Raw genomic sequence first — 26,866 nt, 5'->3', positions numbered from 1 at the left:
AATGGAAGGAGTTCTGGGCCTCATTATTAGTCTAATTGGGTGAAATTGCACTAAGTAGAAGACAAAAAGGAACTCTCTATTTTTGTTAATGGGAATTTTTTTTCTAAATTAGAAATTCTGGATACCTCCCAGAAACTTGATGTTTTGACACCTCCTGCCCTCTTCTCTTCTCCCTTTATGCTTCCACCACCCCCTTATTTTTATTCACCGCCCCCCAATTGCACCCAAGGCTACTACCGCCCCCCTGGATTGTTTCAGCACCCCCCCCCCAGGGGGCAATATCACCCACTATAGGAAACACTGGCTAGATGGACATTTGACGGGAATGCTGATTCTGTGAACTTAAGGGGAAGGAATTGTGAATTTCCTGTAAAATTATGTATGATTCTGTAGCAATCCAACAGTTATAGTGGGTACAAATACTGCCAGTTTTGGAAAGAAAAAGTATCTTTGGAAAGATTAGCATTTTCACCACTTGGGAGTTTGGTAGTTTAAAGCTGAAATTATATAAGATTCCTGGCTGTTTTCAAATTATTTAATCTCCAATCTAGCTCATTTTTCAAAATGTCAAATTTTTGTTAAAACATTTTGTTGAGGTATTATAAATTCCTATTTCAACAAATGCTTACAGCTCTCTAGTACTGACACAGTATGCGTTCCATCTAATTTAGTTTTAATGCTGTATAGACATATAAATAATAACAAAAACTGAAGAACAAAAATTAGGGAAGAGAAAAACAAGAAAAGGGAAGGTGGAAAAGGAAAAGAGAATAGGAAAGGGACAGAGCCTCTTTCACAGACCTGCTGCTTCTGCTCCTGCTAATTGCCCTTACCCTTTAAGCAGCACCCTTTGTGTGCCATGACCACTAGCCTTTTTCAAATTTTATAGCTCAGGTAGCAGCTAATTTGGTCTTGGTAGGTCTCATCTTATTAATAAAACATAACTGAGTTCATTGGAGGTAAAATATGAGGTCTTAGATTGTAGATGCCATCATTTGAAGTTAAGAGGAGTGAAAGAAACAACAGAGGGTGATGATCCCTTAGTCTTATACTTTTTCATCTATTTTGGGTCTGGATTTCACAGCATATCTTTATAGAGTGCGCTCAACAAAATTAAACTTTGCAAATTATTGAGTTATTTTCATTTGTAGTCCACCTTTCTCCCTGGTACTCAAGGGGTATTACAAAGTATGATAATTTCTCAGTCAGTAAGGGCATTAAAGATTATGATCTTTTTCACACAGCCTAAGTATTCCGGTATGCCAGCTGGTCAGTTACTGATCAGTAACGGGTTTCTGCTGGCATTTCAGACAGACCCGATTCAGTAACTGGCTGCTACCGGAATACTCTCACCTTTTCACACAGTCCCGCGGCTGTCCCGGTAGTGAGGCATGCCTGAGTCGTTACTAACAAAGAGCAGCTTCTTCCACTTTTCAACCCCTTCTTCCGGGTTGAAATCGCTATGGGATGCTGTGTGAAATGTCCAGTATCTAACCCGGGAGCAGTTTTCGCGCCCTTTTTCGCCCGCCGGCGCGCGCAATCTCCGGCTTTTTTGGGGGGGGGAACGTCGGCTAAGATCGCTATAGCGCTATAGTGACGTATCACAACAGCATCACCATAGGGATGCCTGGGCTCCATTAAAATGCCAGATATTGCCGCCGCTGAAATCTGGTAACTTATCTCAATAGAGCCTAGCCATCTCTATGGTGTTGCTGTTGTGATACGTCGCTATAGCGCTATAGCGATCTCAGCCGGACGTTCCAAAAAAAAAAAAAGATAAGCTGGAGATCGCGAGCCGGCAGGCGAAAACAGCTGGCGCTGGTGGAAGCGAGATAAGAGCGGAACAGTGTGAAATGGATCGCTTCAATCACGGAACCCTATCGGAAAAAAAAACATGTGTCTGAAAACTCCCATCCCTGTCTCGGATTACTGCAAGGCGGCACAATACCGACTCCCTTCCGGCTTCCACTGGTAAGTGTGAAAAGGGCCATAGTAACTTCAGTGAATGAGTAAGTGAATTGCAAGATAACATTTGAATCTTAACAGCAAAGTTTCCTAGTAAAACAAAATAATGCAGTTGGGCTGGAACTGTACAATGGGAAAAACAAGAACAGTGCAAGTGAAAGTTCTGTTTAAGACAACAAGACCATCAATGTTGGGAAACCTTTATCCCTGATAAAAGTCCTCTTTGGAGCTGATCCATTATGCTGCTGCTTTGCTGCCTTGACAAGAATGCCTGCCTGACCAATACTATTTCCCACATTTTGCAAAACAATAGACATGTGGGGACCTTCCTAAGACCCTCAGGTAGACTGTTCCACAATATAGGAGCTAACGCAGAGAGTATGTGAATGGGCAGTTGCCAATCTTACCTGTTTGCAGGTTGGCACCTTGAGAGGGCTTTGCTGAAACAAGTGGAGATGTCACAACTCACGACAGAACACAAGAGATAGTCCTGCATGTATTTGATTCCAGTGCTTTTAAGGGCTTTGTTGTGGTAACTAGAACAATTAATTGAATTTCATAATTGCTCCGTGGCCAGTGGAGTGTCTGCAGAAAGGGAATATGCAGATTCCACTGTGGGATAAGGTTGCCATATCCAGGTTGGGAAACTCCTGGAGACTTGAAGTGTAGCCTAGGGAGGACAGGGACCTCAGTGGAGTACAATGCCACAAAGTCCACTTTCCAAAGCAGCCATTTTTTTTTTTTTAGGGGAACTGATCTTTGTAGGCTGGAGATTAGCTGTAATTCTGGGGGATCCCCAGGTCCCACCTGGAAGCTTGCATCCCTACCTCAGTTCATGTGGAGCAGCGGTAAGGCCAGGGCTGTAGCTGGGATTTTAAAAGTTTTTTAAAAACCTGCCCAAGATGGCACCCTTTCCCATCCACTGCAAGGCTTGCCACTTATCAGAAGCTTTCTGAGGTAGGGCAAAACCTGGAGGCTCTGAATGTGGCCAAGTCAAGGCAGCCAGCCCTTAAACTTTGGAGTCAAGAAGTGACTGCACCTTGCTTGCAAGCAGGTTTGTATGTTTTGTAAGCACTTTGCAGCCAGCAGCTCCATCTGTCCGGCCCATTCCACACAGCTTCCTCCACCTTCTGCTCCTCCGCCTCCCTCCTCTTTGCCTGCTGCTCTTGCTGCTGCAATATACTGTGTGCCCTGATTAGCTCTCCCAGCTCCAGCTGCTGATGCTTCACTGATTCAGCCACGGCAAAGAAAAATCAAAAAGCAGGCTTCACCCCAGTGGGGCCACCTGGGAGTCAGGGGCCCTGCCTGGAAGTAAGGGGGCAGGGTTGGCATTGGCTAATACTTGGATGGGAGACCAACAAGGATGACACAGAGGCAGGCAATGGCAAACCGCCTCTGTTTGTCTCTTGCCTTGAAAACTCTATGGGTCACTGTAAGCTGACTGTGACTTGATAGCATTTTCGATTACTTTACCAAACTCCCCGAGGGGAGAATTAGGGGTGAGAGAATCAGTTGGGGCTGAGTACTTAAAATCAAGATTCTGCATAAAGATAAGCTAATTCTGATATAAATGATGCAAAGGATGCAAATGTTGTGTATCCAGCATTTTCAGGGCCATAAATAATAAAAGGATGCATAGGTTTGGATAGCCCATGCTAATCTGATTGCATCGGATCCTGGAAACTAAGCAGGGTCAGCCCTGAGGAGTATTCGGATGGCTTTCCACTTGGGAACTCAGGGATCACTCTACAGAAGCAAATCACCTCTGGAAGTCTGTTGCCCTGGAAACACCACAGGGTCGCCATAAGTCAGCTCAGTGACTTGACAGCAAAAAAAAGGGAGAAAAGGTGAGTCATCATTTTAATTGAATAATTTTCTATAGATCAGTTTATGACCAAAACTTTAGCATTTCTGAAATACTGAAAGAATGGTTGATGTAACTTACACTTTGATACACAAAAACACAAATATTCATGAGAAGAAAAGGCCATATTTAATGTTCTCTTTTTCATTCCCTATTCCAGTAACACAACAGAATCTAATAGGCTTCCAATCCCGCCCCCATGAGAATCAAACAAGTGCGCTTTTTTACTAGCAGCCCCTGCAGATTATGGTTGCCCTTTACCAATTACAATTTTCTACTATTTAACCAGCTAAAGATCTGGCAAATCAGTCGATCCACTAAACCAATTAAAGTTTGCAACCCACACTTCCCTTTTTAATGGTTCTGCCACTTCTAATCAAAAAGGGGAGAGAAATCCCATCCCAAAATATTGAAATTACTACCCAGACCAGCCCCTTGAAGCTTTACGCGGTATAGCTGACATACCTATTTGAACACCTGAAGAACTAGAAACTTATTTTTTAAACGGAAAACTGAGCTTCTCTGGATCCTCAATACTAACTTGTTTCTACTCTTGCATAGCATAGTAAAAAATGTGCAGCTAGGGTTACCTGTCCCCAGGTGGGCCTTGGCGTTCTCCTGGAATTACAACTGATCCCCATGCTACAGAGTTCAACTCTCCTGGAAGAAATGGCAGATTCAGTGGGTGGACTCTAAGTTATTCATTTCCACTGAGCTGTCTCCCCTCCCCAAGCACAACCCCCAAATATCTGGGAATTTCCCGGGCTGGAATTGGCAACCGTACATACAATTCAGCTGAAAACACAGCTGCTACATTTCTGATGGCCTTTGTTACTTGACATGTACAACCAAAGTAACTTCATGGCCCTGAAGAAGATGCTGGGATTCCTCTGCTTCCTACACAAGAGGTAAGGGGAAGGGCACTACTTGCTTTCCACGTAGAAGGCCCCAGGTCCAATGCTTGGCACCTCCAGTTAAAAAAATCTAGGCAGTAAGTGATGTGAAAGACCTTTTGCTACCCAATACCCTGGAGACCACATGACAGAGCCATTGTCTGAATCCATATGAGGCAGATTCACATAGTCAGGAAAGAACAAACTGTGAGGAAAACAATGTAATAACACAACTGTGTTTGAGAATGTAAGAAGAGCCCTTGCTGGATCAGACCAATGGTCCATCTAGTCTAGCATCCTGTCTCACCCAGTCCTCTGGATGGCCCACAACAGGGCATAGAGGCCAAGGCTTTCCCCAGATGTTGCCTCCTAGCTCTGGGATTCAGAGGTTCAGTGCCTCTGAATGTGGAGGTTCCCCTCAGCCACTGTGGCTAGTAGCCATTGGCAGACTTATCCTCCATGAATCTATCAAATTCCCTTTTAAAACTGTTTATTTCTGCAGCCATCATTACATCCTCTGGCAACAAATTCCACATTTTAATCACTCTTTGTGTAAAGAAGTATTTCTCTTTGTCCATCCCAAACCTACTGCCCATCAGCTTCGTTGGATGCCCTAGAATTTTGTGAGGGAGAAAACAATTCTCTTTGTCAACGCTCTCCACCTCATGCATAATTTATAAATCTTTATCATGTCCCCTTTAGTCGTCTCTTTTCCAAACTGGAAAGTCCCAAACCCAATACTTATATGGTGATTCATAGAACTTCCCATACATTACCTCAGCAATCCTGACATTCATTTAAAATACTTATATCCCATCTTATCTCTTCAGACTTGGTGTCTCAATGGCAGTGGTGGTGGGGGAGCACATACTGAGGTGAGAGAATTTGTTTAAAATGCCTTTATTTTAACTTGTATTCTGTTGCTTTGGCTTGGCAACAAAATACTGACTGAGTTTACAACCGAGACAGAATTTAAAACTTCTCATCTTGTGTTATAAGGCCGCAATTCTGCACCTTATGTGCACAGAAAGTAGAACATGTGGTGCGGCTCCCCTCAGGACTCAGTGCAAACCCTTCCCTCAGCACCGACTACCTGTGGATTCTGCGTCTCAGCCAGGCCACTTTCATCTAGCCAAGGCCTGCTTCTTCTGGGGGCGGCTTGTGTACCAATACAAGAACCAGTGGAGATACTTGACAAAAGCTTGGCCAGTTCACAGCATCAAGGCAACGGGAGGGAGAAGGAAAATTTATACCAGGACCTTCTAGAGAACAGTCCACACACAGCTCTCCATGTACAGAGTCTGGGAGGATTGCTGCTTTAACCATTGCCCCACACTCCTGGGATAGCAGCCTGGTTAGTGTTTCAGCTTGGTTAGTGTTTCAGACTGAAGAGATGTGAAGATCCAGGCACATTTGATACTGAGCTTGCTAACTGACAACACTTTTACAGGATGCCACAGAAATGAAGGAGCATGAAGTAACCTGGGAATAGTGGCCTTCAGATCAAATGGATCCCTTGGACACTTTCAAAGGTGATTTTGACAGTGAAAAAAAAAGGGCTACAGAGCTCATTCATGAAGATTTTCCTGCAGTCTGAGCAACTACATAGGTTCTTTTTTGCACATATTTTCTCAGGCTGAATGTGGGGCAGCTCAGATTGAAGCAGTTTTCACAATCTGATTCGGTTTTCTCCTCTGGGTTTTCTGCTAACCATGTATACTCTCCCTGCAGGCTCACCATGGATCTGGTTTGATCTCTTGTGTCTGCTCTCCCATGGGCAATATGGTTTGAACTTTGCTCTTTTCTGGCACCTTTATATGGTGTCTCTCATGTTTAAGGAGGGATGCTTTATGACTGAATCTTTTCCCACAGTCTGAGCACTCAAACGGCTTCTCTCCAGTGTGACTTCTCTGATGATTAATAAGGTTTGACCTCTGACTGAAACTTTTCCCACAGTCCGAGCACTCGTATGGCTTCTCACCTGTGTGAGTTCGCTGATGCCCGATCAGGAATTCTCTCCGGCTAAAGCTCTTCCCACATTCTGTACACTCATACGGCTTCTCTCCTGTGTGAATTCTTTCGTGTATCCTGAGGACTGAATTACAACTGAAGTTCTTCCCACAACTGGAACACTTATAAGGCTTTTCTCCTCTGTGGGTTCTCTCATGAGATGTAAGGCTCGAACTGTTACTGAAGGATTTCCCACAGTTTATACAGCTGTACGGCTTCTCTCCTGTATGGATCCTCTGGTGATTTAGAAGGTTGGAACTCTGACTGAAATTTTTCCCACAGTCTAAACATTTATATGGTTTCTCTCCTGTGTGGAGTCTCTGATGACGAACAAGGCTGGACCTAAAGCTGAAGGTTTTCCCACAATCTGAACACGTAAATGGTTTTTCTCCTGTGGGAAGATCAGAGGTCTGAGGAATACTTTTTTCAGTTTCTGAAGGGTTGGATGGTTTCTCTTGTGGGTATGGACTTTCCTGTTTTCCATAAACAAAGCTTTTACCACAGTTGGAGCATATATAAAGTCTATCTCCTGTATCCTCTTCATGAAGGCCTGTGCTCTGACTGAAAGTACTCCCACATTCAGAACATTTCTGTGGCTTCTCTCCTGCAAGTATTCTGCAAGGACTGCTTTGGAGTTCTGCTGGACTGAAGTTATTTCCACAATAAGAGTTGGTAGGCAGCTTATCTGTTTGTGTTTTCTCCTGTTGAATGCCTGATTTCCAGCTGGAACTTGTCCGACCATCAGTATGCTGACATGTTTTTTCTTCAGTCAGCATTATCTGATGCTTCAGAAGGTCAGAATTTTGGCTAGTGTTCTTTGCACAGCCAGAGCGTGTCCTGTTCTGTTTATGGATTCTCTCGGGCAAGGCACTTTTGTTTATGATTTCACCACCTCTGTGAGCTTCCTCCCACAAAGAGTTTCTATCTTTATTCCCCGGAGTGTAATTTCTGTCATGCCTCTCTGGATTTTGCTGAATTCCAGACATGTTTTCTGTTTCAGAAAACTGGAAAGCATTCCACTGAGCTTTGTCAGATACAGCACCACCAACTTCCATGTCTTTAGATGTTTTGGGATAAATTGGGTGTTGATCTTTTCTACCTGTTTGTTCATCACCTGATGGAAAGAAGAGAACGTGAGCAGTCAAAACCTTTGATATTGTGTGCAAAAATGGTTTCATCCCCCACCTTACTCAGGCAGCCTGTGCTCAGCATCTATAAGTTGGACTGGCACATTTGCACAAAGGGCTATATATACACTGAACTCCAGTATCTACCTGCCCCAAACACATTATCTGTATACCAGAAAACCACAGCATGCACAGAGTACACAGCTGGGGCCTACACACAATAGGGTCTACTGCAGTTGTACAGGATTTCTTTGATATATTTATTTACAGTATTTGTGTGCTGCTTTTCTTCTCAGAAGGTCCCAAAATGGTTCACAAACGGATAATACCATTAAATAAACAAAATTCTGGACTGGTCCCAATCAGTGGGATTTCCCCTTAACATCAGAACAAGAGAAGCCATGTTGGATCAGGCCAGTGGCCCATCCAGTCCAAAAAAAACCCCAAGTGCCATCAGGAGATCCATCAGTGGGGCCAGGACACTAGAAGCCCTTTCACTGTTGCCACTCTCCCGAGCACCAAGAATACAGGGTATTTGGGGAGGGATGGCTCAGTTGTAGAGCATCTGCTTGGTAAGCAGAAGGTCCCAGGTTCAATTCCAAGCATCTCCAACTAAAAAGAGTCCAGGCAAATATGTGTGAAAAACCTCAGCTTGAAACCCTGGAGAGCCGCTGCCAGTCTGTAGACAATACTGACTTTAGTGAACCGAGGGTCTGATTCATATAAGGCAGCTTCATAAGGTATGATTAGTATTGCTGCCCCAGACAGAGAGTTCCATCTATGCCCTGCAGCTAATAGCCACTGATGGAATTCTGCTCCATGTTTATCCAATCCCCTCTCGTCTCTCAGTATAAGGCTACTTTATGTGCAGCCAAAGTTAGGATTGGACAGCAATTTGTATAATACATAATCTTCATAATCATAATGTCCTGACCTGGATGGCCCAGGATAACTCAATTTTGTCAGATCTTGGAAGCTAAGCAGGGTTGGTTCTGGTTGGTCTTTGGATGGGAGACCATCAAGGAAGTCCAGGGTTGCTATGCAGAGGCAGGCAACGGCAAACCACTTCTGTTTGTCTCTTGCCTCGAAAAGCCTACAGGGTCACCATAAGCTGGTTGTGACTTGATAGCACTTTCCACCACCACGATTATTTACTGAGGGTAAAAATTATCTGCTAGCACAAGAAATACACCCAGGGCTGAGTTGCACTGACTGCCTCATTTGCTTGCTTAAATGTTGAATTCAGAGCATCCTTGGAGGAAAAACAGAGAGAGAGAGAGAGAGAGAGTGTCTGCAGAAGCCCTTTTAGAAATTCACATCATATCAGAGCAGCCTTACATAGCAAGTTGATCTCCCCCTCAGTCTTTTGCTTGGCCTTCCCACAGAGCTGTGTCATCCTAGCCTGCTCTGTCTTGCAAGATTTCACAGCCACCTTCTCCAAGGACTCCGACACCTGAAACAGAAACAAATAAATGATAGTTATATAGTACGGGTGGCCGAACTGTGGCTTGGGAGCCTCATGTGGCTCTCTCACACATATCGTGAGGCTCTTGAAGTCCCCACCACCCCATTGGCTAGCTTAGAGAAGGCATTTAAAGTTGCTTTCTTTCCACCTCTCTCCCCTCCCTATCTACCTGCCTAGAGGAGGTGGCTGAGAGGTGATATGATTACCATCTTCAAGCACTTGAAGGGCTATCATATAGAGAATGGTGTGGAATTGTTTTCTGTGGCCCCAGAAGGTAGGACCAGAATCAGTGGGTTGAAATTAAATCAAAAGAGTTTCCGGCTCAACATTAGGAAGAACTTCCTGACCATTAGAGAGGTTCCACAGTGGAACAGGTTTCCTCAGGAGGTGGTGGGCTCTCCTTCCTTGGAGGTTTTTAAACAGAGGCTAGATGGCCATCTGATAGCAATGAGGATCCTGTGAATTTAGGGGGAGGTATTTGTGGGTTTCCTGCATTGTGCAGGGGGTTGGACTATATGACCCTGGAGGTCCCTTCCAACTCTATGATTCAACTTACCTTCCTTCCTCTGTTCCACTTAGCTATAACAGCTACTGAAAGCTGCACAACTGTGCCTGGATAAACTAGGAAAAAGGCCAAGTCTTGCACTTGTTTTCTCCAGAAGGAAAGACCAATGGAATTAAGTCATAGGAAGACAGGTTTTGGTTGAACATTAGGAAAAACTTCTAGAGGCAATAGAGCTTCAGCACTGAAACCCGTTTGTTGTTGTTCAGTCGCACGGTTGAGTCCGACTCTTTGCGACCCCATGGACCAAGTCACACCAGGCCCTCCTGTCTTCCACTGTCCTCCGAAGTCTGCTCAAATTCATTGAAGCCTGTTCTCCAGGGGCAAATGCTGTGCTCTCACCCTCTGGGGGTCTCCAAGCAGGAGGTTGGAGAAACCCTCTGCACATGACCCCTCCATGTGCTCAGCCATGGACTGCCAAAAAGACAAATAAGTGGCTTCTAGATAAAATCAAGCTTGAATTCTCCCTAGAAACTGAAATGACTGAACTGAAGCTATTGTACATTGGTCACATCATCATAAGACAAGACGCACTGTGGAAAAGAGTCATGCTAGGAAAAGCTGAAGGCAGCAGTACAAAAGGAAGACCCGAAATGAGATGGACTGACTCAATCAAGGAAGCCACGACCCTCAGTTTGCAAGACCTGAGCAAAGCTGTCAGAAATAGGACATCTTGGAGGTTATTAATTCATAGAGTCTCCATACATCACAAGTGACTTGATGGTACCGTGACCTGGATAGCCCAGGCAAGCCCGATCTTGTCAGAGCTCAGAAGCTAAGCGAGGCTGACCCTGGTAAATACTCGGACGGGAGACCTCCAAGGAATACGAGACCGGGAGGCAGAGGCAGGCTGTATCAAGCCACTTCTCTGAACGTCCTCCATGTCCCAGCAGGAATTGCTAGGGGGTCACCATGACTTCCAGACAAGGACACATACACACACAAATGTAAACAAAAAAAAACAACCAAGGTGACTCGTTGGCAAATAACCTAAACACATAGAGAGGGATTGATTACAAGCAAGTTGGTCCAACGCAGCGCAACTGCCAGAGCATGGCCAAGGGGGGAGTATGTGTGGAGGAAGTGTTCGCACATACGCTCTCTGCATACGACCAGGGATGCTACTCTCCCAATGGGCATATGCTTCCACTGCTCACAGATGCCATACTCACAAGCCAGTGATTGCACAGGTGGGGCACACCAGTACCCGCTCCCTCACTTTGTGCGTTCACTGAACACACAGAAAGGTTAGCTACTGAGAATGTGCTAGGTTTGGGTTCCCTGCACTGGCCCACGGCTGACTAGATGACCTCTAAGAGTCTCTACAGCTTTAGGATATTATAACCCTAGACAGGGCTTTCCCGGCTGTAGGTCCCTCAAAACACACACACACACAAATGCCCATACTTATTGCTATCATCATATCCTATAGCAGCTGATGACAGTGGTAGAAAACATGCCTCCCAGCTTCACTGCCCTCCTCCTCCATTTTTATAAACAAATTCAGATAAGCCTGCAGCCAGCTACAGTAGCTAAATGGAACCTCCATATCCAGAGGCAGGGGTGGAATTCTAGCAGGAGCTCCTTTGCATATTAGGCCACACACCCCTGATGCAGCCAATCCTCCAGGAGCTTACAAGGCTCTTTTTTGTAAGCTCTTGGAGGATTGGCTAGATCGGGGTGTGTGGCCTAATATGCAAAGGAGCTCCTGCTAGAATTCCACTCCTGCCTCTAAGTACCAGAAGCTGGGAAGGGGTATTGCCTTCATGCTCTGCTTGGGTTCTTTTCTGAACCATCTTCTGGCCCCCGTGAGAAACAGGATACTAGCTCCGATGATTCACGTTATGATCCAGCACAATTAATCGCTAACTCAGCACACTGATGATACAGTGTTTCAAGGCCTGCTTCACTCTCTCCATACCACTCACAATGTTAAATCGTTTATTAATTCAGATAAAGTACATGCCATCTTCTCCAAAGATCAGCTCAAGGCGGGAATTTATTTATAAAAAATGCCATGAATCATTACAAAAATAACAATGCAACAATACCTGTTAAACTGACCTTAGGTGAGAAGCAAGCCATTAAAACAACCAACAAAGATGGAAACTCTCAGTTCATAAGAACATAAGAGAAGCCATGTTGGATTTGGCCAATGGCCCATTAAGTCCAATGCTGTCATACAGTAGCCAAAAACCAGGTGCCATCAGGAGGTCCATTAATGTGACCAGGACACTAGAAGCCCTCCCACTGTTGCTTCATCTATATCCTGTGGCTAATAGTCACTGACAGACCTCTGCTCCATATGCTTATCCAATCCCCGCTTGAAACTGCCCATGCTTGTAGCTGTCACTACCTCCTATAGCAGTGAATTCCAAGAGTTAATCACCCTTTGGGTGAAGAAGTTCAAATCCTGGGCAAAAAGCGACCCAATTTGACACAATGGTTTGAGTGTCGGACTAGGATCTGGGAAACCAGCACTCTCTGTTATGGAAGCTTGGACCAGTCAGACACTCTCAGCCTAACCTACCTCACAGGGTTGCTGTGAGATTTAAAAGGAGGTAAGGAGAAAAATGTAAGTTTCTTTGGAACCCCACTGAAGAGAAAGGTGGGACATAAATAAAGCAAATAATAAATGGAAACTTTTTGACCTGGTGCCTAAAAAACTGTGACACTGTTGTCAAGGGAGAGGACACTCCCCCCCACCCCCCATTTAAAGCCCTGTGTCTGTTCAGCTTGTGCTTCAACTCTGTAGGCAGGAGCACAGAGTCTGGGAAGAGGATCTTAACAATTAGGCTGGACAGTAGTGGAGGAAGCTTTACCTTTTCTCCTATTTCCTCTTGATGTCTTTCCCCTCCCAATAAAAGCAGACTTTATTATTCTAGTTATTCTTTCCTAAACCTTTTCCAGCTCTCATTACAAGCTAGACATGGAGGAAGAAAGGTTATCTGTGCGATCATTTACAGTGCCATTCTAAAGAGAGTTACACCCTTCTAAGTCCATGGGAATCAACAACCTCAAGAAGGGTGTAATTCTACGGAGAGTGGCACTAGATCCTGGTCAAAAGCCTGCAAGAGGTGGGAGAATGCTCAGTTCCCATGATCCCCTTTCTTCCACACTGAGTGGAACAGATTTTGCTTGTACAGGGGAAGGCCAAACCGAAATCCTCTCACCTGCTCTTCCTGCAGTTCCCCCTCTTCCTTCCACAGCAGGAAATCCTCTGCCAGGGCCACCGCCTGGGAGCAGGTTATAGGGTTGTCTTCCCTGACCCAGCTCTGCATTTCTGGAGGCAAAATGGCCAGGAACTGCTCCAGGATCACCAGCTCCAGAATTTGCTCCTTTGTGTGGGTCTCTGGCTTCAACCATAGATGGCAAAGATCCTGGAGATGCCTGAAAACCTCTCGGGGCCCATCAGCCTCTTGGTAGGAAAATTGCCTGAACTGTTGGCAACATACGTTTAGGTGGGTAACATCCGTATCTAGGATTCCTTCTCTCTCTTCTGGACTTTTTGGCACCTGGGCAGCTTTTCCTCTAGGCTCCTGGTTGGCTGTCAGAGATGCTGAAAAAGATGTCATATGGTCCCAGTCTACAGATCCAGGCTGCTGGGGTTTCCCGCTTTCTGAGTGAAGAGGCCTCACAGTCTTCTGGAAATCCTGCCACTGGCCATCTGGGTTGAGGTAGATCTCTTCATCTGATTCCCCTTTAACTTGTTGGGGATCCACACCAGACAGGAACTTCCCAGTGGCCTCAACCTGAAGAACTCGAGAGTCTCTTTCTTCTCCCTCCATTTTCTCCTCTGGAACTTGGATAGCTGAGTTATGGAACTCCATTTTTATTTCTGACTGAACATCTAGTCCTGGAAACAAATGGTGAAATCTGGTAACTATAAAAATAAAATCAGACAAAAAGAATTTCCAGTCAATATTTTGGCATGATTTGTTCCTGTTCTTCTCAAACCTCAGTCCTGCAGCATATACACCTAACAATGCCTTTCAGCTTCCAAGGAAAAGATTCAGCCAAATGTGAACTTTTCACACACTCAGGGCTTTTTTTTAGCAGGAACGCAGTTTCAGCTGGCTTGGTGTCAGGGGTGCGGCCTAATATGCAAATGAGTTCATGCTGGTCTTTTGCTACAAAAAGTCCCGCGTGAAACAATGGTGACATCAGGGGGTGTGGCCTAATGTGCAAATGAGTTCCTGCTGGGCTTTTTCTACAAAAAAAGCCCTGCACACACTTATTCAACACTAACAAAGCACAGTAATATTTATTTGTAAATAAACTTGCAAATTTGTTAACATGGCATATAGACGTGGACTGGGGAGAGCCAAGTTCAGTTTGCTTCTCAATCACTATGCTAATTACACCAAGCCAGAAATGATCTCTCAATTTAACCCACCTCACAGTTTTGTTGTGAAGATAAAATGAGGGGGAGAGGAAAATAATGCTTTATGCCACTCTGACCTCCTCAGAGAGGAAGGACACGGCAAAACAAATAGTTGGGAATAAACCCTATTCAGTTACTCTTGTAAATAGGATTACTCTTGAAAATATTTTTAAAATGAAAGCTCTGTCACCTGAGCAGTGCGAGAGGCTACTTTTTATACATCCAGGCATGGAAGGTGCTCTAAATCAGGGGTACCCAACTACTGGTCTATGGCCTGCTAGCAACCAGGCTGCGGAGTGAGGCAGAGCAGCCCTGGACTAAAGTGGCAGCACGGCCTCACTCCAAAGCTGCCACCTCTTGCAGGGTTCTGGATAAGTAGAAGGGGCAGCGCTACTGTGACTTTAGCCTATGCCTCATTTATAGACTCTTTAAATGGACGGGGGAGCCAGAACCAGTCCCCTCCATTTAAAGACTCCCATGGGGGGCAGGGATGTGGCGTGGGCAGGGGGGGAGCCTGGGGTGGCAAAAGCTCCAGCGCTCCCCCCCCCCCCCGCTTGGACCGTGGAAAAATTGTCTTCCACAAAAACCAGTCCCTGGTGCCAAAAAGGTTGGGGGTCACTGCTCTAAATGACTGAGCTATGGAATGCAAGGACTGGGGAAGGCCTCAGTAAAAGAAGAAGATATTGGATGTATATCCCGCTCTCCACTCAGAATCTCACAGCGGCTCACAATCTCCTTTATCTTCCTCCCCCACAACAAACACCGTGAGGTGGTGGGGCTGAGAGGGCTCTCACAGCAGCTGCCCTTTCAAGGACAATCTCTGCCAGAGCTGTGGCTGACCCAAGGCCATCCCAGCAGCTGCAAGTGGAGGAGTGGGGAATCAAACCTTGTTGTCCCAGATAAGAGTCCGTGCACTTTACTACACCAAATTGGCTCTCCTTTGTTAAAATCCACCAGCCCTACCCCTTGCATACAAATAAAGCCAGAGGGTTTAAATCTTAACCTTGCTGAACAGTCTTCAAAAATCACTTAGTTAAATTTGTATGTTACATGCTGTCAAGTCACTTTCAACTAACAGTGAGTGTAAGAACCAATGATCTCCACAATGTCCTATCATTAACAGCTTCGCTCAGGCCTCGCTAACGGAAGCCTAAGTGGATTCCTTTATTGAGTCAGTACCTCTGGTGTTGGGCCTTCCTCGTTTTCTGCTACCATCAACTTTACCTAGCGTCAGTGTTCCCTCTAAACTGAGTTAGCATAAGCTAGCTCACAGATTTTTAGCCTCCAGCTCACACATTTTTGCCTTAGCTCAGGAAGGATGACCCCAGAGCACACTAATTTTTGTAGTAGCTCACATCTTTAATGCTAGTAGTTCAAAACTTTACTACCAGTAGCTCAAGAAGTAGAATTTTTGCTCACAAGACTCTGCAGCTTAGAGAGAATGTTGCCTAACATTATCGTCTTTTGCAGTGAATTCTGGTTTTCTCAGGATGTGACCAAAAGTATGACAGCCACATTTAAGTCAATTTTAGCTTCTAGTGAGAGTCCAGGCTTGCTTTGATCTAGTAGTTAAATGGGCCATCATAAAATTTAGGAGTGACAGTGGAACCCTCCCACCCCCCTGAAAATCCAAACACTGGAAAAGTTGTCCTTTTGTCTAAGATTAGGTAACAAAACCTCCAGAAAGGGGAAAAAACACCCGGCCCTGCCCCTTAGGCTTTCAAGCAAGTTTTCTAAAAGCAAAAAATCTGGCCAGGCTAGTTTCTTTCCCCCCCTGGTTGATTAATAACCCAACTTGCCCCTGCCTGTTCTACAACCATGAGGAAAAGAGTTGCTTGGCAGGAAATTCAGCTAGCCCAACCTCTTGTACTGGGAAAGTGGGGGGTGAGGCTGAGGAGAATTTTCCCTCAGATGACTGTCACTCAATGTGGGTAGGGGAAGCCTTATCAAGGGCCTGGCCTATTATTTTTTATATATGTTATATTGCAGTGGAAAAGTTGTCCATTTGTCTAAGCTTAGGTAACAAATATTTGTTGCTCTATGCTGCTCTATCCTCATTCTCCTTTGTAAAAAATAATATAGACCACCAGCCCTTTCAGGGCCCACCATCTCCCTCACCCCTTTTTTCATCAGTGGCTTGTAAATACAGAAGCCTGCTTGGAAGAATCATGGTGTTTGTGCGGCACAGGGGTGGCCAAACGTGCTTAACATAAGAGCCACATAGAATAAATGTCAGATATCTGAAAGCTGAAACGATGTTTGACAGCCACAAGACAGGGAGGGAGGGAGGGAAGAAGGAAAATAGTTTGGGGAGGGAGAGAGAGAGGTGGAAAGAAAGCAACTTTAAAGAGAGAAATACCTTCTCCAAGCTGGCCAACAGGGTGATGGGGGCTTTGAGAGCCTTACAATATATTTGTGAAAGAGCCACATGTGGCTCTTGAGCCACAGTTCGCCCCCCCCCCCCGGTGTGCCTTCAGGTCTCCTTTCAAATGCCACAAGCACCTGTGGCTTGGCTTCGCTGCAGCAGGCTGAATAGAGCTACCCTCTGGGACATTTTGAACTCCATCCCACACTAATGCCCCAAGGGATGGGACGGCTACCTGAGCAGTGTATCTCCATAAAACTTCCATGAGGACCGGCCAGCGTTTAACCAGCGGAGCCAGCAGAAGCAGGGTCAATGGTGTGTGTGAAGGGCTGTCAAGTTGCAGCTGATTTATGGCGACACCGTAGGGGGTTTTCAGGGCAACAGACTGACAGCTGTGGCTTGCCACGACTGCCTGCCTCTGCGTTGCAACCCTGGGCTTCCTTGGGGGTCTCCACTGCAAGTATGAACCAGGATCGGCCCTTCGCTTCAGACATCTGACACACAGTGTTCCCTCTAAGCTGAGTTAGCGCGAGCTAGCTCACAGATTTTTAGCCTCCAGCTCACACATTTTTTGTCTGAGCTCAGGAAGTACCATACTTGAAGGGCTGTCATATGGAGGATGGTGTGGAATTGTTTTCTGTGGCCCCAGAAGGTAGGACCAGAACCAGTGGGTTGGAATTAAATCAGAAGAGTTTCCGGCTCAACATTAGGAAGAACTTCCTGACAGTTAGAACCGTTCCCCAGTGCAACAGACTTCCTTGGGAGGTGGTGGACTCTGCTTCCTTGGAGGTTTTTAAACAGAGGCTAAATGGCCATCGGACAGCAATGAAGATTCTGTGAATTTAGGGGGAGGTATTTGTGAGCCTCTTGCATTCTGCAGGGGGTTGGACTAGATGACCCTGGAGATCCCTCCCTCTATGATTCTATGGCCTCAGAGCACACGAATTTACGCAGCAGCTCACAAAGTAGAATTTTTGCACACAAGACTCTGCAGCTTAGAGGGAACATTTGCTGACGAGTCAGTGACAGGCATTCTTAAAGCAGGCACAGAGCCACCGACCCCCCCCCCCCAATAGTGCACCCCCCCCCCCAAGCAGAGTTCCTCTTTACAAGCCTGTCCAAATCTACGGCCTTGGACTGGGGTCACGCTGCACTGCCCGCCGCCCTATTTCATTGCGGACGCTTCACACATACTTGAGAAGAGTCTGCGTTCCCGCGGCCACCAGGGAGCCCCCTCGCGGGTCGCCTCCTGGGCTTCGGGACGCTTTGGCGCCGCTTCTATTCTGGAGGCAGGCGGTCAGTAAAGCAAACCTGGAACCCTCCTCTCCTCACCCGGGGGAGAGCCGCTTCCCGGCCCGCAGCCCCGCTCCCCTTCCCGGGCCACGCCACGCCACGCCACGGATTTCCTGCCTGGCTGCTCCGTCCCTCCTTCCCCGCCGCCGGGTCCCACCTCCTCGCTGGGGGCAAAAACTCACCTTGGCACGGGCAGCAGCAGTCTTTGCCTCGCCGAGGGAGGCGCCACCTGCTCGCTCCCTACCTGGGCGCCCCGCTCTTTCCTTTCTCGCGCGCAGTGAGAGAGGGTCTCTCGCTGGGCCATTTGGGGAGGGGGGAGGTTGAAAGAGGCACAGAGAACAGCCGCTTCCTAGAGAGGCCCAGCCATTTGGGGAGGGGAGTCTAGAACGGGTGAAACGGGCTCCTCCTCCTCCCTGTTCTTCCACACACACACAAACACCCGTGGGAAAGTGCCCTTTGGAGTTCCCAGGCTCGGTTGCTGAGCGGGAAGGGGAAGGTGGTTTGCCGCCAGCTCCCAAATCCGGAGTGAGGCAGCTTGCATGTAAGCCAAAAGCGTGGGGCGCTTTCCTGGATGCTCCAGTGGGGGCGCAGGCGTGCTTGTCCCGTGGCTTGCGGCGAAAAGTAGAAAGGGTGTCCAGTCAGCAGCACCTTAAAGGCCAAATGTGTTCATTCTAGTGTAGGTTTTGGCGGGGAGTCAGATCATGAAGTGCGCTCTGGCTCGGGAAAAGTCTCGCGCTGCCTGGAGCGGGACTCTGGAGAGGCAGCGTGGAAACAGCCTTCCTGAGCGAATGAAGATGCTGGAACGAAATTCCTGTACGTCCCTTAGCGATAGCAAGGTGTGTTATCCCAAGCAAAGCTTTCTGAAGGTGTTAGTCTGCGAATGGATAAGAGCTAGGGGTGGTTAGCCTCCAGGTGAGACCTGGGGATCCCCTGGAATTATGGCAGTCCCTGTATTCCCCAGGATCCATCCCCAAATCGCCAAGAGTTTCCCAACCAGGATCTAACAACCCCTTTATATGTGCATTCTGTACTGTGGCTTCCATCTTGTAGCAGAAGAAGACAACGACATTGGATTTACATCCCACCCTATCCTCTGAATCTCAGAGCTTCCCCCCCCCCCCCACCACACACACAACAGACACCCTGTGAGGTAGGTGGGGCTGACAGAGCTATCCCAGAAACTACCCTTTCAAGGACATCTCTGAGAGCTATGGCTGATCCAAGGTCACTCCAGCAGGTGCAAGTGGAGGAGTTGGGAATCAAACCCGGTTCTCACAGATAAGAGTCTGCACACTTAACCACTACACCAAACTGGTTCTCACAAGAAGGCTCCCACACTTCTATTCTGCCAAATGTATAAAGCAGAAATGTTCAGGGGGGCCATAGATGGCTTGGGGCCACCATACCTTAAGGATCATTATCTCTCATATGAACACTAAAGGTTTGCCAACCTCCAGATGGGACCTGGCAATCAAATCTCCCAGAATTACAACTGATCTCCAGACAACAGAGATCAGTTCCTCTGGAGAAATTGTCTGCTTTGGAGAGTGGACTCTGTGGCATCACAGCATGCTCCCCAAACCCTGCCTTCCCAGACCCCACCCCCTCAAATCTTCAAGAGTTGCCCAACTCACAGCTGACAACCTAGAACATGCCCCACCCACTTCAGAGACAGGCGGTAACCTGAGAAAGTGCCTTCTCTGTCATGGCACCAAAACTGTAGAACTTGTAGAAAAAGCCCAGCAGGAACTCATTTGCATATTAAGCCACAGAAAAACCTAGCAGCATCTTATTTACATATTAGGCCATGCTGTTTTTCTTCATTACACTGTTGCTATAATCATGCAATCTGCCTTGAGTCTCAGCAAGGAAAGCAGACTGAGTAAAGTAAATAACTGAATATTTAAAGTGCTACCGAACTATTTCTGTGGTACCTTAACAAAATGTCATTCTTGTGTAAGCTTTTGTGGATGCTTCTTTGGATGCAGTGAAAGGGTCCTCACTGCGCCTTCATTTTGTATAGAAGGTCTGAAGAAACAACCCATGGAGCCATGAAATGCCTGTGTTCAACAAGGATGGGATCTTGGCCAAATCTAGGACACCCACTCTTCCAGATCTGGGACACCCACTCTATTCCCAGGAGTCATCATTCTACTCCCACAGGTAGACATCCTTACACTGGGACATTGTTCCAGGTTCCATGGACCCTTGTTTCATTCCAACAACCATCATTCCAGTTTGGTGTAGTGCTTAAGAGCACAGACTCTAATCTGAGAGAACCAGGTTTGATTCCTGACTCTTCCACATGCAACTGCTGCTGTGATCTTGTTACAAGTTCTCGGAGCTGTTCTCTCAAGAGTGGTTCTCTCAGAGCTTTCTCAGCCCCACCTACCTCACAGGGTGACTGTTGTGGGGAAGGGAAGGGAAAGGAGATTGTAAGCCACTCTAAGACTCCAACTGAAAGGCAGGGTATAAATCCAATCTAGTCTTCTTCATTCCTAAGGTCCCTAGTTTACCTCTAAGCACCTCTAATTCATCTCCCAGGGATCGCTATACTGGATTTGTGACACTCAATTCCTCTCATTAGGACTGTCATTCTTTTTTCTGGGACAGATATCCCAGGCATCAGCCAGTCCTTCCTTTCCAGGGATTGTCAGCCCAAATTTAGTCCATTCATTGTCATCTGAGGGACCATCATTCCCACACTCCCAAGAATAACCATTCACCCCACCCCTACCCCCAAGGATCACCAATGACTGTCAGCCCAGTCCATGTTGGGGCTGTTGTTTCCATCTGAAAAGGACCAATATCCAGACATTGGGCACTGATGCTTATACCAAGAGACTGTCATTTCATTCCAGCCTTGGAGGTCATCGGGTGGAATTCTAGCAGGATCTCATTTGCATATTAGGCCACACACCCCGATGTCGCCAATCCTCCAAGAGCTTACAAGGCTCTTTTTTGTAAGATTTTGGAGGACTGGCTACATCAGGGGTATGTGGCCTAATATGCAAAGGAGCTCCTGCTAAAATTCTACCCCTGGAGGTCATTATTGCATTCCCAGGTACAGTCTTTGGTTCATTGGGGGAGGGACAGTGGCTCAGTCGTAGAGCATCTGCTTGGGAAGCAGAAGGTCCCAGGTTCAATCCCCGGCATCTCCAAAAAACGGTCCAGGCAAATAGGTGTGAAAAACCTCAGCTTGAGGCCCTGGAGAGCCGCTGCCAGTCTGAGAAGACAATACTGACTTTGATGGACTGAGGGTCTGATTCAGTATAAGGCAGCTTCATATGTTCATGTTCATTATGTCTCTTGCCCTGCCCTTTTTTATTTATCTGCTCTGTACCTTTGTAGTACATTTCAGTGTCTTTCAACAGAGCCCAGTCAAGTCTATTGGCATACGCATGAAGCTACTTTATAATGACACAGACCGTTGATCTGTCAAGGTCAGTATTGCCTATTCAGACTGGCAGTGGCTCTCCAGGGTCTTTCTAGCTATCTAGTACATATTTATGCTGCCCTTCTCCAGGAAGGCCAGGGTGATATACTTGGTTGCCCCTCCCTCTTTTTATTCTTCACAAAGCCGACTTGCAAGTAGGTTAGGTTGAGTGAGCACAACTGGGCCAACGTCACCCAACAAGTTTCCATGGCAAAATGGGAATTTGAACCTGGATCTGCCAGGTCCGTGTTGGATACTTTAACTATTGTACAACACTGGCTTTCAAGCTCCTATTATATTTACTGGACCTTCTGTTATGCCTAATAATCTTATTTCTTTTTCCCACCCTTTAAAAATATTTATGTTATTTATAGTCCACCTTTCTCACTAGGACTCAGAGTGGACTGTACAATCAGTAGGAAGGGGCATGCAATAAACAATGAAATAGGATTTGGATTGTCTAAAATCAACTAGAAATCTGAAAACAGAACTGAAGCAAAAATATGGACTTGACACATTAAACAATGAAATAATTACATAGCAGAATCTACAGCCACAGGCAATATAATCTACAAAACAGAAAGGTAATCCCCTGTGCAAGCACCGAACTCATTACAAGTCGTTACCGACTCATGAAGAGACGTCACATCAGTACGTTTTCTTGGCAGACTTTTTGTTATGGGGTGGTTTGCCATTGCCTTCCCCAGTCATCTACGTTTTACCCCAGCAAGCTGGGTACTCCTTTTACCGACCTTGGAAGTATGGAAGGCTGAGTCAACCTTGAGCCGGCTACCTGAACCCAGCTTCCACTGGGATTGAACTCAGGTAATGAGCAGAGCTTGGACTGCAGCTTACCACTCTGTGCCACGGGGCTCTCTAATATAATCTGTACACAGTAGTATACACCACCACCTCTAAATTTGTATCCAAGTACTTTCTAAACTATTCTATACAGAACAAAGTTTGAGCCTGAGTTCTAGGTATAAGCTTTTGTGTGCATGCACACTTCAAGCACACAAGAGCTTATACCCGGAATAAAACTTCGTTGGTCTTAAAGGTGCCACTGGACTCAAACTTTGTTCTGTTGCTAGAGACCAACACATCCCCACCTGAATCTATGTTCTATACAGTACAACCCTGTTACCTGTATAGGAAAGCCCTCTTGAATAATTCAGTTTTGCTTTACTTTCCTTTGCTTACCATCTAGCCTCCAGAAATATCCTGGTGTGTTTAAACCTTGCTTTTTACTTTCCCAGAAAAGTATTATGTTATACAAAGGATGCTCATATGTGTGTTCGGTTTTTTATATATAAAAGAGTCTCAAATGGTTAAACAAGCAGAGGTGCAATTCCTAGAAAGACTGAGACACTTGATTGGGCAATGTAAAAAAGGATGAGGGGGAGACTTCTTCCTGTCCCACCTTCTTCCCCTCTCTTGGGGGTGTTTGTAGCAATCGTGGGTTGCTGATTCCCTCCAGGGGGTGTAATGTAGAACATGGAAGAAGCTGGTGAGTTTTAAAGAGGGGGGCACCTGGATATGGGGCACAAAGAATAGGGGAAAGCAGGAAAATCCATGGTCAAAGCAGGCAAATTTGCAGCAGAACTTCTTGCTAAAACACAGGTTGTCAGTACAGCTCATCTAGGGTTTCCCTCCCTCTCTCCTTTGCAGATCAGGAGCTTATAAAGATAAGGAACCACCTGACAAAGGATGGAGGAGAGAGACTCTGGTTTCTGAATGAATGGATGATGCTGGCCACAGAGGAAAGCAAGTAGCTAAGATGTGAAACCAATAACATGAACATATGTGGCTGCATTATACTGAATCTGACCCTGGGTCCATCAAAGTCAGTATTGTCTACTCAGACTGGTAGTGGCTCTCCAGGGTCTCAAGCTGAGGTTTTTCACACCTATTTGCCTGGGCCCTTTTTAGTTGGAGATAACGGGGATTGAACCTGAGACCTTCTGTTTACCAAGCAGATGCTCTACCACTGAGCCACCGTCCTTCCCCTTAACACTACATTTATCTAGAGCTTTCAGTATTAAATGTGTTTTGTGGGTTTGCTGATGCAGAACTTGTAATGCCCCCGTAAAGAAGTGAGTTTGTGGTGAAATGCGGAAGTGAGATTTGAACCCAAGTCCTGCTCAGCTTACCTTCTGTTCTGTTATCATTCTGTGCTGCGTTTGTTTCTAGATCAGATGCCTGAAGCAGTGCTTTTCCCTGTGGTTTAACAGGAAGGGATTTAGGCAAGGGTGACAGATGTTGCACTTCCTAGAAAGCCTTTTTCTGCTCAGTTGTTTGACAGGGCAGGAAACTGGCTGGTTTCCTTTGTTTTGGGCTACTTTGTTGCCTGAATAATTTTTGAGGCATAAGTCCCAGAGACACTCAAGCCTCATATTACAGCGCTGTTTCTCCTAAGATATCCCTTTTGGTTAGCAAACTGTAAATGTAATGTTGCAGTTTTTATGTGCTATCATAAGTCATGACAATGTCAATTGTTATATTTTTATTATTGTAAAGTTACAGGTTAACTATTTTCACTATGTTGGAACCCACCCTGAGCCCTGCAGTACAGGTAAGGGTGGGATAGAAATTGAAAGTAATAAATAAATATCAGAAATAAATACATATCTGCAGCAGAAAAGCCAATGTCTGCCAGACATCCTTATGAACTCTACTGGATGCTCATCCCTGTTGCTCCAGCAGCATCCCATAATAGAAGCAGCTAAAAGAAATCTCTGTTTCCTGTCAGGTAGCGCAATGCAAACTACTAGGGTTGCCAGGTCAAGTTCAAGAACTATCTGGGGACCTTGGGGGTGGAGCCAGGAGCAACAGTGTAAGAAGCATCATTGAACTCCAAAGGGAGTTCTGGCCATCACATTTAAAGGGGCCACATGCCTTTTAAATACCTTTCCTCCATTGGAAATAATGGAGGATGGGGCACCTTCCTTTGAGGCTCATAGAATTGAACCCCAGTCCAATCTTTTTGAAACTTGGAGAGTGTTTTCAGGAGAGGCATCAGGTGCTATGCTGAAAATTTGGTGAATCTACCTCAAAAAACAGCCCCCCCACCGAGCCCCGGGTACCCATGGTATCTAAGGCCAGATATGCCACAGACTGTAAATACCAAGTCAGTAACTCTCCTTTTGGTTATTTTGCTTTGTGCTCTGAGATCTGCCTTGTAGAAATAAAGGTTGTTGACGAAAGTTGCTGAACCCTGCCCTGCAATCTGGTAATCTCTCTGGGAAGCTTTTCTGCCCTCATTGATCTTCCCTTGAGGAAAGCTTGATATGACTCCCACAAACACTGTCTGAAAATGATTGTTATACAGGCAGGTACTTAAAAGATGTTACCTATATATGACTAAGATTGACAGACTGAGTATCGGCTAAGCTTTTGTCTGACCTAGACTGTGACCTGTTGCCTTAAAGCACGGGTTCTGGAGTGTAAAATTGCGGCCAGAGGAAGTGTAAAGGAAACATGAATTTGAACCTAGGACTCGTGTCGCCACCACTACACCTGTTGAATTACTCTTCAAAGAGGAGCAGTCGAGTCCATCTGCGTCTTTCAACAGAAGGAAGAGGAGACAGCAGATTCTATGTACATGACAATCTTTAAAATTTGAGTTTCTGCTCTTTTGCTTTAAAGGACATTTAAGAATTATTTTGCTAAAGTGTTTGAGTAAAAGAGTGCATGCGCACTTATATTGCTACATTTGGTATGCGGTGTTTCTTTTGTCTTACCAAATCCCCAGGTGGGGACAGGAGATCCCTCAGTTTGGAGGCCCTCTCACCACTTCAGGGTAATCAGAAATGGTGGGGGGAGGGAAATATCTGCTGGGCACTCCATTATTCCCTTTGGAGATCAATTCCCATAGAATATAATAGAGAATTGATCTATGGATATCTGAAGCTCTGGGGAGCTGTCTTTTGAAGTAGAGGCACCAAATTTACAGCAGAGCATCCACTGCCTCTCCTCAGAACACCTTCTGAGTTTCAAAAGGATTGGACCAAGGAGTCCAATTCTATGAGCCCCCAAAGAAGATGCCCCTATCCTTCAAAGAAGATGCCCCCAAAGAAGATGCCCCTATCCAACAGAGGGAAGGCATTTAAAAGGTGTGTGGTCCCTTTAAATGAGATGGCCAGAATTCCCTTTGGAGTTCAATTATGCTTGTCACAATCTTACTCCTGGCTCCATCCCCAAAGTCCCCAGATATTTCTTGAATTAGACTTGGGAACCCTATTTATAATATGTTTTTTTCCCTATGTATCTCCTTACTTCTCTTGCACCCATTTCATGATTCTTTGTTTCTTCCAGCAGTTAATGTGCAAATGAATGAAAGCGAGGCAAATCATCTGCTGGAAAGACCGCAGCAAGTGGTAGTCAACGGGGAATCATTGAAAGAGGATGTAACTCATCCTGGGGAAATATCGAGAAGAGCCCTTCTTTATGTGGAAGAATCACATTGTGCAAGAAGCTTCCAAGAGAGCTTTGACAGCTTGAATTGTCAAAAAGTAGACCTGGGAGACAAGTTGTACACATGTTCTTTTTGTGGGGAAGATTTCAAACAGCAATCCTACCTTATCAGACATGAGAGAACTCACACGGGAGAAAAACCCTACAAATGTTCAGTATGCGGGAAAAGCTTCAGCCAGAGATCTCACATCATTACACACGAGAGAACTCACACAGGAGAGAGACCGTACAGGTGTTCAGACTGTGGGAAAAGCTTCAACCGCAGGGCAAACCTCATGGCCCACAAGAGAACCCACACAGGGGAGAAACCATACAAATGCTCAGACTGTGGCAAATGCTTCAGCCAGAGCTCTTGGTTGATGACACATAAAATAATCCACACTGATGAGAAGCCCTACAAATGCCAGGACTGTGGAAAGTGTTTCAATCACCGGTCAAGCCTCATTAAACATGAGCGGTCTCATTCGGAAGAGAAACCTTATGCTTGCGCGGACTGTGGGAAGTCTTTCAATGAGAGCTCTAAGCTGATTAAGCATCAAAGAATTCACACAGGAGAAAAACCGTATAAATGTCCCCAGTGTGGAAAAAGCTTCTGCTTTAGGTCCAGCCTAAGTCAACATGAGAGAACACACACAGGGGAGAAGCCATATGAATGCTGTGACTGTGGGAAACGCTTCAGGCAGAAGTCACACCTGATCAGGCACGAGAGGATGCATACTGGTGAAAAACCCTACAACTGCTTGGACTGCCGGAAAAGCTTCAGCCGGAGCTCAGCTCTCATTGAACACAAAAGGATCCACACAGGGGAGAGGCCATACAAATGCTCGCACTGTGGGAAGAGTTTCAACCAACGCTCCTACAGCATCATCCACGAGAGAAGCCACACAGGGGAGAAGCCATATAAATGCTTTGACTGTGGAAAGAGCTTCAACCAGAGATCACACCTCGGGATACACGAGCGGACCCATTCCAGCGAAACCCCTTAATATTCCCTGTTTGTTGTGAAAAATGTCAGATGAGAGCTCTGAA

The 26,866-nt window shown here is 46.0% G+C and overlaps 2 protein-coding genes across 3 annotated transcripts; one reads left to right on the top strand and one right to left on the bottom strand.

Annotated features, from left to right (window-relative positions):
• Positions 1-5,606: 5,606 nt before the first annotated feature.
• Positions 5,607-18,455, bottom strand: LOC132571251 (zinc finger protein 397-like). Of its 2 annotated transcripts, none has more exons than XM_060237994.1 (4): positions 18,111-18,455; positions 13,060-13,769; positions 9,198-9,312; positions 5,607-7,846 (listed from the first exon to the last, which is right to left on the bottom strand). In XM_060237994.1, the coding sequence occupies exons 2-4, from the start codon at positions 13,714-13,716 to the stop codon at positions 6,456-6,458; spliced, it is 2,163 nt and encodes a 720-aa protein (XP_060093977.1). In that variant the 5' UTR covers positions 13,717-13,769; positions 18,111-18,455; the 3' UTR covers positions 5,607-6,455. The 2 variants fall into 2 exon arrangements, with proteins under 2 accessions (XP_060093977.1, XP_060093978.1); XM_060237995.1 differs by having other exon boundaries at positions 13,060-13,742.
• Positions 18,456-18,629: 174 nt separating this feature from the next.
• LOC132571902 (zinc finger protein 501-like) lies at positions 18,630-26,866 on the top strand. The gene is made up of 2 exons (XM_060238695.1): positions 18,630-18,741; positions 25,679-26,866. Exons 1-2 carry the CDS (start codon positions 18,630-18,632, stop codon positions 26,821-26,823), a joined length of 1,257 nt encoding a protein of 418 aa, XP_060094678.1. The 3' UTR covers positions 26,824-26,866.

The sequence above is a fragment of the Heteronotia binoei genome, chromosome 5 (assembly GCF_032191835.1).
Source record: "Heteronotia binoei isolate CCM8104 ecotype False Entrance Well chromosome 5, APGP_CSIRO_Hbin_v1, whole genome shotgun sequence".
Classification (NCBI taxonomy): Eukaryota; Metazoa; Chordata; class Lepidosauria; order Squamata; family Gekkonidae; genus Heteronotia; species Heteronotia binoei.
The sequence above is the reverse complement of the archived record's forward strand: the minus strand, read 5'-3'. Positions and strand labels throughout refer to the sequence as shown.

Excerpts from the sequence above, each read along its gene's own strand:
- LOC132571251 (XM_060237994.1), bottom strand. The coding sequence starts at position 13,716 with ATGGAGTTCCATAACTCAGCTATCCAAGTTCCAGAGGAGAAAATGGAG. Across the intron at positions 9,313-13,059 it reads GGGAACTGCAGGAAGAGCAG|GTGTCGGAGTCCTTGGAGAA; the intron begins GTGAGAGGATTT and ends TTTCTGTTTCAG. Across the intron at positions 7,847-9,197 it reads GGGGGAGATCAACTTGCTAT|GTGATGAACAAACAGGTAGA; the intron begins GTAAGGCTGCTC and ends TCTTTCCATCAG.
- LOC132571902 (XM_060238695.1), top strand. The coding sequence starts at position 18,630 with ATGAAGTGCGCTCTGGCTCGGGAAAAGTCTCGCGCTGCCTGGAGCGGG. Across the intron at positions 18,742-25,678 it reads GATGCTGGAACGAAATTCCT|CAGTTAATGTGCAAATGAAT; the intron begins GTACGTCCCTTA and ends TGTTTCTTCCAG.